This window comes from Grammomys surdaster, unplaced genomic scaffold, assembly GCF_004785775.1.
Source record: "Grammomys surdaster isolate TR1022 unplaced genomic scaffold, NIH_TR_1.0 231, whole genome shotgun sequence".
Lineage (NCBI taxonomy): Eukaryota > Metazoa > Chordata > Mammalia > Rodentia > Muridae > Grammomys > Grammomys surdaster.
The window spans coordinates 580408-593260 of NW_021604676.1; the positions used below are offsets into that span (position 1 = coordinate 580408).

The window sequence follows — 12853 nt, forward strand, 5'->3', positions numbered from 1 at the left end:
GTAGGTCCCAAAGATCTGAGGGGCAGTGAGTTGGCTCACCTAGTAAAAGCAATTGCCACAAGAGCTTGACATCTAATTTCCATCCCTAGAACCCACAAAAGTTGTGCTCGGACCTCCATATATGTGCAGGACATGTGTATATATGTATACACATAAACATACACACATACCATTAAATTAAAAGTAAATAAAATTCTGAATTATTTTAGGATATTTGGTTGTATCATAAATCCAAATAGCATTTACTTTATATCTTATTTTTCTTGAAAACAAAACCTAATAACACCAGGGTCTGGAGAGATAGTGGAGCAGTTAAAGGCATGCCGTGTACTTGCAGAGGGTCAAAATTCATTTCCCAGCACCCTTGTCAGATGCCTGGACTCCACACAATTGGCTGTAACTCCAGCTTTCAAGGAACTGATACCTTTAGTTTCTGTGGTTACCTGTTCTCATGTACAAATGCACACACACACACACACACACACACACACACATAATTTTAAGAAGTAAAGAATTTTTAACATAACTAAACATTCACCAAACAGAAGCCAAACCACCTACTTTGCTTATAACCTTCCACCCTGAGTAGAGTTTTTCCTAATTACTTTGTTTGTAAAGACAATAGGAAGCTAACACTTAATGAAATTTTCCTTTATAAAATTGATGTTTAACAGCATCACTCTACCCAGTATTTCTCCAAGGAGAACTTGAGATATGGTTTATACTATCCAAAATTCCCATGGGAAGTGTACAGCACTAAGTGAACCAGGTTGGTCTGAACCCAAGCACAAAGTGTCCCCTCCACTGCACTATTGATCTGAATACAGTTACCAAATGCCACATCCTTCCCACGGAGATGGATGAGAGATGGATCAGTGTTCTTACCACTCAGTGTGCTCATTCTGCTTCCCAATGTTATTAGCTTATAATGAACATTGAGTGTAGCTATTAACCTCACGGGCTGTGCCCTCCCTATAATGGACAGGAAATTAAATTCAAATCCCCATGCAAACAGTTTTATTCACTTAGTGCAAATTTAAACAAGATAAGTCTTCACACTTTTGACTTGGCATAAGGAATAAGGTCTGACAAGCTACTTAACCTCTGGGCACCTTCATTTCTATGAGTCCTGTTTAATACTGAATTACTTCATAAAATGTTGGACAGCTGAATAATCTAATGAGAAGAAGAAATGAACACATTCAAAAAATGTCTAAACTTGTAAGTGAAATGAGACACAATACAAAGAAGATGGAGAAAATTAACAACAAATGTTTAATAATTACTTACATTTTAACACCAATTATCTAAAAATTTGAAGTTGATATCAATTTGATTTGATTAATCAAGTATTAACCAAATGTGATGGTTAGTTTTAATTGCCAACTTGATACAATCTAGGATTACCTAGGAAGAGAGTCTCAGTTTGAAATTGTCTTGATCAAGTTAGTCGGGAGCATTTCTGTGGAGGATTTTTCCTAATTGTGTTAACTGAGGTCTGAAGATTCACCTTGAATGTAGGTAGCACCATTCCCTAGGCTGGGGGACTGGAACTGTGTGAGAGTGGAGGCAGGAAAGTTGAGTACAGGCAGACAGTGCCAGCAAATGAGTATGGATGTGCATATTCCTCTCTGCTCTTGACTGTGACATCATTGGCTGCTTCAAGCTCTTAGCACTGTAACTTCCCTGATAGGATGGACTTGGATTTGGAATTGAAAGCCAGAAGAGTCCCTTTCTCCTCTAAGTGGTCAAGGTATTTCAGCAAGTCCACAGAAACAGGAATTGCATACAAAAACATGACATTTGCACAGTGTAAAAGGCAATAACATAAAAATCCAGAAGCAACAAGGCATGGCCATTCCAACCTGGGCAAAATAAAAGTTAATAGCTGTGATTTAAGGGCTATATACAGAGAGGTTTTCCCTCATTTACAAAGCAGCAAATACCAAATCTGAAACTTCTATTTCTTACAGTCAGGACTGTTTCATTGCTAAGTAAATTCCTGAGTGGGAAGTGTGCTTTAAAAACTGATTTGAAGGTAAACATTATACACTTGCTCCTATAATTATACTCACAATCTGTCATATTATTTAGGTAATAAAATGTTTTAGTGACAGTGTACACTTCAGTATATCATATGCATTTCAAACAAAAAAGATAATGTGCTATTAAAAATGTAATATTAATGTCTACATGTCATCTAGTACAGTTACTCAGAAGGACATGCCATTGAAACCCCTGGGGTGATTCAACACCTTTCTCCTTAGGTGAGATAAGTCAATTCAAGGAAGAATTGTTGAAGCAATGTTGTCATTACACTGCCTTTCAAGTTTCAGTATCAACTTCCCATAGAGATAAGGAACATGAACCAGTAGATGAAACATAGGGCTGGCAAGATGGCCAGTAAAGTAATGATGCTTGTGGCCAAGCCTGATGACCCATGTTCAATCTCCAGAACCCTCGGATGGTAGGAGAGTGCCCACTCCTGCAAGTGGTCGTCTGACCTCCACATTTACATTCCGAGGTACACACACACATCTATAAATATGCTTTTAATTAGAATGTAATGGTTCTGGGTAGAATTGAATTATAAACAATAATTGAAAGACAAGTGAACATTTTAAAATACCAGTATTGGTTAATAATTGAAGCTATCTATCATTTGTCTTATGCTATGTGAATATGAAATGATAGAGGCAATCACTAACTAATTATAGGTAACATTTTATGGGTAAATGTATTCTAGTTGCCATAGTTTCTTTACAAGGAGTTTCCCTCTATCGATCATGAAAATAATGACCCATTATGGTGTGAGGGAAATGATGAATAAAAGGATAAATAAGGAATCACTTGGCTGGGAATGTATCCCAGTTGGTAATTACTGGCTTACCACACATAAAGCCCTAGGTTCAGTCTCTAGTCCTGCATAAATCAGGTATAGTAGAACATGCCTATGATCCCAAAACTCAGGAGGTGAAGGCAGAAGGATGAGAAGTTCAAGGTCATTTTCAACTATATAGCAAAATTGAGTCCATCCTGGGTACATGAGACCCTGTCTCATAATAATAAATACTACTACTGGTAATTATGATGATGATCATGATGATGATGTACTCACTACATGAAGACACAGAGACTATGAGAAATTTATAAAATAATCATGCTTAAAATTGATATCACCAGAGCTTCTTTTCTTCTTCTTTTTTTTTTTTGCTTCTTTTCTTCTTAATCTTAACAGTTAAAAGGTTTTTTTTGAATAAAATTCTATTTCTAAATCACTTTTTGTTACAAGTGTATTGAGCTAGAATTTACATACCACAAGGTTCATCTATTCAAAGTCTATAGTCTCCCTGGCATGGCAAGACAGAGCATGATGGCTGATAGGAACAGATTTCTGTCCAGGATGATGGAAGTCTGTATTTGGATTACTGTGAAGGGTATACCATTTGTAAAATTCCTCAATACTGTCCACTTCATTATTACAAATGCTTTAGGAGATCAAACTCCAAAGAAAGATAACAGAAACACAGAGAAAGGAGGCCAGGGAGAACATTCCAGCATTAGACGAGGAGCTGCACATGGTAGAAGAGCGTGCATACCAAGCACCTGGAGTGCTAAGGTAGATCGGGAATCTATCCTAGGCTACATAGGGAGTTCCAATGCAGCCTGTGAAAGGAAAAAGGAGAGGGGCCAGGCCTAACCTAATTTAAATTGATGGCTGTCAATCTGCCTACTAGGAGCTAATGGATTTCAGGACAGTAAGAATGGAAATATGCTAACTATTCAGGGGATCTTGAGATAGCAGAGTTGGGGAGGGGTTGTGGCTGGAACCAGATGAAGGCGATGGAGAGGAAGGGAAGGGGAAGAACAGATAGATTTTGAATATAGAAGAAATAATTTGTTTGTGGATTTGTGTGGGTCTAGAAACAGTGACAATATAGGAGAAATACATGGAACAAAGATACTGTCTGACAATTGTAGCATTCCCTCCCCCATGAACCACTGAACTGTGTAACCAATAAAGTACTGCAAAAATGATCAAGCGTGGCTTCCCAAGCTGTGTGTACGTACACAAACACACACACACACACACACACACACACACACACACACACATTACATACACATTACATCCCATTGCAATTTCCCCTGCCTCTATTCTTCCCAGTATATGCCCCTCAACTCCTTTTACCCCAGATCCACTCCTCTATTTCCTTCAGAAAAGAGCAGGCCTCACAGGAATATCACTGGAACACAGCATAACAAGTTACAATAAGACTAGGCACAAACCCTCATACCAAGACTGGACTAGGTACCCTAGTAGGATGAAAGGGTTTCAACAGCAGGCAAAAGAATCAAAGACAGCCCCTGTTCCCACTGTTAGAGGTCCAACAAGAAAACCAAGCTACATAATGATAACATACATGCAGAAGACCTAGCTAAACCCACACAGTGCCCATGATTGTTACTTCAGTCTCTCTGAGCCCCTATGAGCCCTGCTTAGCTCATCCTGTGTACTGTGTTCTCATGGTGTCCTCTATCCCCCTGGCTCCTACAATACTTCCTCTCCTTCTTCTGGAGGGTTTCTCAAGCTCTTCCTAATGTTTGGCTATAGGTCTTTGCATCTGTAGCAAGTGTTCTTAACTGGTAGGTCATCTCCCCAATCCTGGGATTTTAAGTTCAAATAGCATTTCAAATGGAAAAGTCCAGAAATCTCACTGTTTCTGTGGAGCAGAAGGGACCAGGCTACAAAATTAGTCAAAACCCTGTATTGTTATTACTCATTGCTCTTTAGTTCAAAACCAAGTAGACAGGGTGTGTGAATTGTAACTAGAGGTTTTTTTTTTTTTTTGTTACAGCCTGATAGGAAGAAGAGAAATATCCATCAAGACCTCTTTATATATTGGCCACATCACAAATGTAAGCATCTCAAAGACAATGTGTGACTTGCCAGAAGAGCTCACTGGGTTTCTAGAAACTCAGTTCTGTTTACTTGGGATTGCTAAACTCACCAAGTTGGAAAGCAGATTTATAAGCCACCACACTTAATTTCAGAACACAAGGGGGTTTACACCAAAAGGATTTGCTTATATTGCTATTGAGAGACACATTCATAGTCTGAGGTAACAGCTTAGTCTTGGTTTCAATGTTTAATTATCTTTTCATTTGGACCCAAAGAAAATGGGTTAATTGTATACTTACTCTGATGTCTATCAAAGGAACACAGTATATCATACAGGTCATAACATTTTAATTATCTTTCACTGAACTAGATAATAAGGTGAATGGTGGCCAGTTAAAGGTTCAGGTAGATGGCAGTGTCACAGGTCCTTCTAGACGTCTGTCTTGCTTTCTTGTCTCAATTGATAGCCACTAGATTAATCACACACATTGTTTATCTTGCCTGCCTACTCCAGAAACATAAAGTAAGCAATTACGATTTAATTACAAAGAGGTTAAGGAAATAGGAGGGAGGAGATGGAACTTTTAGGGACTTCCAGAGGAGGATACTGTGAAATGCATTTATTGTGTGAAGGTGCCTGTTTCTATGTGCATGTCAATTGAATTAATCCTGATGCTTTCCTTGAAAGCAAGAGTGAAATGACTCTCTTGAATTCTGAAAAAAAAAAAAAGGCTAGGAAGAAACCGGGGGTGACATCATTAATTGCAGTCACCCTTTTGATTTCTTTTATGTTTATTTCCATGCATACACTTACTGCTTACTAGCTGTGTGGTAGGGTCCGTTGGTAATTCCATCTCTTGGTTGTGGTTCAAATACTTTGCTCTTTTAGTTTGTATTTTAGCTTTTCTGGACTACAATGTTTCAAATAAGTGCATGTCTGGAAGACCCTGAGTTTTCTAAGTGCTGAAGGAAGTGCTATAAAGATGGATGGGACAGGAGGGAAGGAGCATTCAAATTAGCCAGAGCAAGAGGGCTAAAGACATTAGTCTACCTGGATACCCACTCTCATGGATCCTTAGTTTTCCATCAAATGACACTGGAAAATTTATCTTCAAATAACAGCTTTATTTATGGACATATGTGTATGTTTGTGAATTTGAGTCCAGGTGTCTATAGGAGCCAGAATAAAGCACCAAAGTCTCTGGATCTGGAGGTATAGGTACTTTGAGCTGCCTGGTATGGGTTCTTGGAATCAAACTTTGGTACTCTGCAAGAGCATCAAGTGCTCTTGACAATGGAGCCATTTCTGTCTCCCTGCCAGAGTGTATTTAATAGATGTTTCCAGATTTTAAGATAACCTGACAGTGGATTTTATTGGCCAGCCTGTGATATCTGTTTGATGGCTGCAATTTGGCTTCATCCCATAAAGGAAGACTTTTACCATGGTTCTGTGGGATTCCTGTTATTGTATAGTGGAAAGTTGTGTATTAGGTGGTTATCCCGAGGATCAATTGGCAAACCAGGGTGATAGAAGGTATGGTATTGCTAATAAGAGGTAGATCTGGTATGAGAACACTGGAGGAGAAGGAAGGGAAACTCATGACACTCTTTCTGAGGTTAGTAAGACAAAGACAGACCATGTCTTTTTGACTTCATTGTCTTTGTGGTCACAAGACCAACAGAAATACCTTAAGTTCTTTAAGTGGTCTGAGGTCTATATTTTGAGCAACAGATAATGATAATGGTAACAGTGTTTGGAGAGAAGCCTCCCCACAGAAATCAACCAATATAGAAGATAGGGGAGTAAATCCCTTCAGAGACTACTGATTATGAAACTGTTTATAAGCTGAAGGAAGACTGTCCTTGAATGAGGTGTGTACAGTCTTAATGCCAACAGCTGTGCATGATGCTGAAAAAGGCCAGTTTGAGAAACCTCAACAAACTGTAATGTTCAGAGAGAACCTAAGGAACTGAGAACAGTCACTTATGATTCAGATACAATGGCAAAACTCAGTCTTCACTTTCAACTGCACTTTTGAGGACCACTGCTACCCAGCCCCCTCACTACCTCCTCATGATGCAAAGATGAAGGACAGCCCCTCCAAGTTACCACACATTCATCCAGAAACTGCATTTTAATGGGGTTCCCTCATGGTTCCCGCACAGACTGAAAGTACTCAACCTTGGTCAAGGAGACTAGTCAGGTAAAAGTTGACTGTCTTACGCATGTAAGTAGACTCTGTCTAGGCTAATTGAATAACACAGTTCTTAGATAACATGGTTTCTCTTCATTGACTTCCCCACCTCCATTACTGAGGACCGGACACGGGGCCTTGGGTATGAACTCTTCAGCCCCTAGTTTAAGCACTGATCTGAGAATGTGGTGAATTTGGCAGAAGCATCAGACATCTGCCCACCCCCCACTCTTGTTACTCTCAGTTATAGACATATTTTCTAATATGACTTGAGGCTCAGCCACTATCTCTTTAAGAACAAGTATTTAATGGAATCCTAAGCAGTCTTTCCTATAATCATTATTTTAAAACTACTTTAAGTCCCATGGACCTTCTCTAACATCTGGTCCCTAATATATTACCCTGGACATCTGACCATTAATGCCTGACCCCTAACATCTGGGCCCTAACATCTGGTTCCTTTAATAACTGGGCCCTAGCATCTGACTCCTATCTTTGGATCTTGCAAAAGTTGTTCTTCATAAGAACTTTGAGGACATGAGTCTGTGTTACACCAAAGAGGGAACATCCAGGTTTAAGAATCTCCAGGGAGCCAGGATTAATTAATACAACAACAAACACAATGTCCACTGATTTTCTGACTGGTCAAACATTTCAGTAACATGAATATTGAGGCATTTGGATGTTTGACATGATGATTTTTCCTAACATTCTTGCTTACCAAACCATAATGGTTAAAGTTATCAATAATTAATATTTGTTGAGTATTTATTAACTGTTTCCCCTCACTCCCATGCTAGTCTCTTGCTCTGTTTTCAATGCTGTCTGTAGGATTTCAGTCAGTACGTAAATGTGGAAAGTAAGGTTTGGTAAGTTTAGCAAACTGTACTCAACTGAAGAATACCCAGAGCAGTAGGGTCCCAGATCAAAGCTGGGCCTGGCCGCCATCTTGGGAGATATTCAGACAAAATTCTGCAGACCAATTGTGTTTTGGCATAAGGTCAGACATCATGTCTGAACAACATTTTCCACCTCTCCTTTTTCCCCTGGTTTTCTTGTGACCTTAACCTTGGCTGACTGGACTGTCACAGAGGCTGGGACCACAGAGGCATACCTCTGGTTGTACTCCTGAGGGTTTTTCCAGAGAGGATTAAGGAAGCAGGCAAGACTAACCCTGAATGTGGGGAACAAAGCCAGCTAACTTCAACATTTTCTCTCTGCTTCCTGGCAGTCATGATGTGAGTATTCTGCTTTATCACACTTGTCCACCATGGTTTGCAATATAAATCGTTTGCAATATGAGTCAAGATAAACCATTCCTTATTGCTTAAGTCTAGTGTTTTGTCAGGACAGTAAGGGCACTCTGACATTTGGCTCCACACAACAGGTATTATATTTGTAGCAATTTCATCAATTTTTACATAATGAATTTGAAAGGTGATTCATGCCAACTAGAAAGACAGAATACATTGCCTCAAACAGAGTGAGCCGAGATAGGGATAAAGTTACTTTATCTTTTAATTAGAAGCTGATGAGTTCATGTAGTGAGGACAGAAAGTTATTCCCCAAAGCAGCCAGTGCTTAGGTCCTAGCCAGCTCTGTTTTGTTGACCTGACTCCATCCAAGCTGCTCACCAGTCACACTCAGACACTTTGACCACAAAGCAAATTATGTAAGAACAACACAGGCTCTCTAGGTCAGTGGCTTGAAGCAGTGTTCCACAGCCAATTAATTTTAACAATGTTTTATGAGGCAAATGGGCAGAATAACAACATGCAAAAGAGCCTGCCTGAGGACTGTCTTTAAGTATACAACTTCAATTCTTGAGATAGTCTTAGTCCTAGTTTTCTATATTAATTGTTACTTATGTAACGTAAGAAAGAGATAGAGATGTTTCTCAAAGACACGTTGAAATTGAAAAAGGGAAGAGTTGTGCCAGATTGTTACATGTCTGTAACTTCCTCCACTATAACTAACTCTGGAAATTCTGGAAAGTCCCTTATCCCTTGTATGGTGACTGGAACATTCTCCTTCTACTAGCACCATGCTTGAGAACTTGCAAGGTATGTTAAGGGTTAGGGTTAGAGAGAAGGCTCAGCTCTTCCAAAGGACTTGAGTTCAGTTCCTATCACACATATGCTGGGGATGATGCTCTTTTCTGGCCTCTTGGGACACCCATCACATGCACGTGGTACACACACACACACACACACACACACACACACACGCATGCACACACACACACAAACACACAAATAATTATTTAACTTTACAGCCACCCTTAACCTATAGTTACCAAGCATTTTCTAGAAAGGAAGCTAATGTTTAGAGAGTTTCTATGCTAATTGCTCATACTCATATTTAGGTAAATGATCAAGCTTTCTGCACCATGTGATTCTCAAATCTTTCACCCCCTCCCAGTTTAAAAATCCCACCATATGCTCAACTGCAATGGGGAAGGTCTCTAGATTTGTCTTTGGGATTCATTGTCCTACTTACAACTTCTTTCACACAAATGCATATATTAGTTTATACTAAGGTTTTCTGAATACACAACGACAAATCCAATCCTGTTACAATATAAAGCCTGATGGGGCTTCTATCATATAAAATATATAACCAAGTTATTCCTCTATGTTACTACACATACCTTCCTGAAAATACTCACAAATGTAGAATGTAAAACGGCAAAAATTGTCAAATTATATAGCTTAAGTGTGTAGAACAGTTGACAAGTGAATTATTATCAAAGCCAAATTAGCAATTCTCTTGCTCAGAGGATTCTGAGTCCCAGTGGCTATGAAAGCCATGAATTGACTGATCTTAGAATACTTTTTGATGATAGAATCTCAAGATGTAGGGCTACTGCTTTTGTACTGGGTGTGAAAATATGAACACATAATTAATAAGCTTATAATAAAAGCTAAAGAAAACTTTACTTGTAGCATTTCTAATTTAACTTTCAAAAATGTTAAAATCTCAAGTTTTATATTTTTGGATACATATTCCCTTGTCTAAAACTGGTAGTTTTTTTTGTTTCCTTTTTGGTTTTATTGAGATAGGGTCTCACTACATAGCTCTGTCTGTCCTATGTAGACCAGGCTGGGCTTGAACTCAGATATCCGCTTGCCTCTGCCTCATGAGTGCTGGAATTAGAAGTGAGCTCCTCTATACCTGGCTTGGCACTTCTTTTAAAGTAAAGATAATTGCTCTAGTTTATTCTTTGTTGCTGTGGTAAAACATTCTGATCAAAAGCAACTCAGTGGAGGAAATGATGTATTTGGCTTCCACTTCTATATCATAGTCCATTATTGATGAAGTTATGGCAAAATCTTGAAGCAGAAACCATGAAGTGAAACTGATGCTGACTCATTCAAAAGCTCATATTCAGGTAGTTTTCTTATACAGCCCCATACTACAGGCCTAGGGACAGTGGGCTATGCCCCCTCCACCTCAATGTTCAGTCAAAAAAATCCTACACACACACACACACACACACACACACACACACACACACACACACACAGGCTAATCTGATGTAGAAATTCTTCAACAGAGGCGTCTCCTCTCAGATGACTCAAAGGTGTGTCAAACTGATAATGAACGGTCTACAATACAGTCAATAACCAGATTTTAGTAAGTCTCTATAACAGCAGACACTGGGACATACTGGCAGTAAGTGTTCCTTGATATGGATCTAAAACATTAGTTTCTCTGGGCTACGGAGGAAGCCATCTTTCCCTACTACCTGATACTTTGAGACAATGTGCTCCTGTGGTTGTATAGGTAAGGACAGGTAAACAAAATGATGAGCATGCCCCCAAGACCACAAATGGGCATGTTCTTCATGGCTATTTTTCTTGCTCCATTGAATTAAGAGGGCCTTAAGTAGTTACTGAGTAATTTCTATAGTTCATTATAGTTATTGAGTTATTACTATAGTTCACTATAGATTATATAGATATACTACTGTTTTAGAGGAAGTCTTTTCTGAGGATGTAACACTAGAAGAATCCTGCATGGTTGTCAGAGATGGATGGTAGGATGAGAAGCTCAGGCATGAGAGCAGCCATGATGGAGACTGATGAGAACCTGAAAGAATCAATGCTGACCTAACTCTATCGGTTTAGGTCACAAGATGAATGTTGTGCCAAGAGCTGTAACAGGAAGCATGGAGAAGACGCAGGTTTGGGTCCTGTGTTAGGGCAGGGGTCAGACTGAGAATTCTACTGCTGACTTTGTAACATTTTAGATGTCCCAAGGGAGCTCAAGGACAGTTGGAGAGTGCATGGAACAGACCCATGGATACAGATTCTGCCTGGGGAATCTCAGTTGCTAGTGACTGAGTGTTCTTTTTTGATGACTTCAAGTTTACATTCTAGCAAAGCTGAAAAGCAGTGGTTCAAGGAGCATGGGTTCTGAGTTGATCCTACCCTATCATTTGATCTTATAAGATGTCTAAGTACTTTTCTAAGCTGCATCTGAATAAGACAAACTATTTCCATTTCTCTCAACACAGATAAGTTCCTTGAGGGGCCCTGTAAACTCACTCCAATCAGTGTCTTGAAACTTATTTCTTACTATGCTCTGACTTTTCTTTTCTCAAATGTACCATGTATTGACTCTATTTCCCTTTTGTTCTTTACCTGGGGTTGTTTTTTTGTTTTGTTTGTTTGTTTTGGGTTTTTTTTATCCTATTTCTTATTCAGATTTTTGTCAGTGAAGTGTTCCTTTACTGACAGCTCCTTGAAAGTTTGATTTAGAAGTGTCTCCAGATACTTGCTATCAGCTCTGTCAGATATGGCAACTGTCTACCCACAGCAGTGTTTATAATTCATTTGCATAGTCTTGCTGCAGGAAAGCATTGTGGCTAATATATTTTTTACTACCTCACACTGACTGAGATAGGAGCCACTTAGTGCTTTCTACACTTGTTGATTCTGTCTGAAGATTTCTACTAGGCTTTGTGTTCAAGGATGGCTGTAAGTTGATGGTCCCATTACAACCACTATGTGTAGATGGGATCCTCAAACAACATTTATAGACATAGTTAACTAAGGCTGTGTTTATCTGGCTCTCTCTACTGTTGAATTTGAACTTGCTGAGAGTAGTGGTCCTGATGAAGAGCCTTCCTATTGATTTTGTGTGAGTGATGGCCGTACTTTAACCATACCTATCTATAGATACTAATTTCAAATACTACCAGTCGGAGACAAATAGCTGAAACAATATCACTTTCACAGCTTCAGGTGTGGTTCACTTTGGGGAAAAAAATCCCCTAGACTATTCCAGTCTCTGCACATCTCTACAGGTGAGACACATACCACAACATTGCAACTTGGGCTGCTTGGTTAAAAAAAAAAATTGTTTTTCGGAACTTTTAAATACTTTGTGACTTTAATCTTTGATCATGTAGTAATATGCATTATAACTAAGCTAAACACAATAATCCAGGTTTTACTATGTTAATTTTTACACATATTTTAGAAAATATAGATTCAGTATTTGGACTTACCCTCTAGAGCATATTTCATATCGATAGCAAAGAGAGACCACATGATTTCTGCACTTATCTTCCCCATGTTTAGTTCTTGTGGAAACCTAAAACAAAACACATCTTGATAGGGTATCAAAAGTAATGGTATCCTAGAAATCCAAAATGCCTCATCTCACCCATAACCACAGCTGCTATTACATGGCTCATGCACGCTCTTGTATAATCTCATTTATGCAATTTACTTCTACTGACTTTAAT

At 39.0% G+C, this 12853-nt stretch overlaps 1 protein-coding gene across 2 annotated transcripts in view; it reads right to left on the minus strand.

Annotated features, from left to right (window-relative positions):
• The window catches only part of Unc13c (unc-13 homolog C), a 445304-nt gene that overhangs the window by 117769 nt on the left and 314682 nt on the right, over nt 1–12853 (minus strand). For both annotated transcript variants that reach the window (XM_028773588.1, XM_028773589.1), the window contains one exon: nt 12614–12699. In XM_028773588.1, the coding sequence (XP_028629421.1) occupies nt 12614–12699 (86 nt within the window). The remainder of the gene's footprint in view (nt 1–12613; nt 12700–12853) is intronic.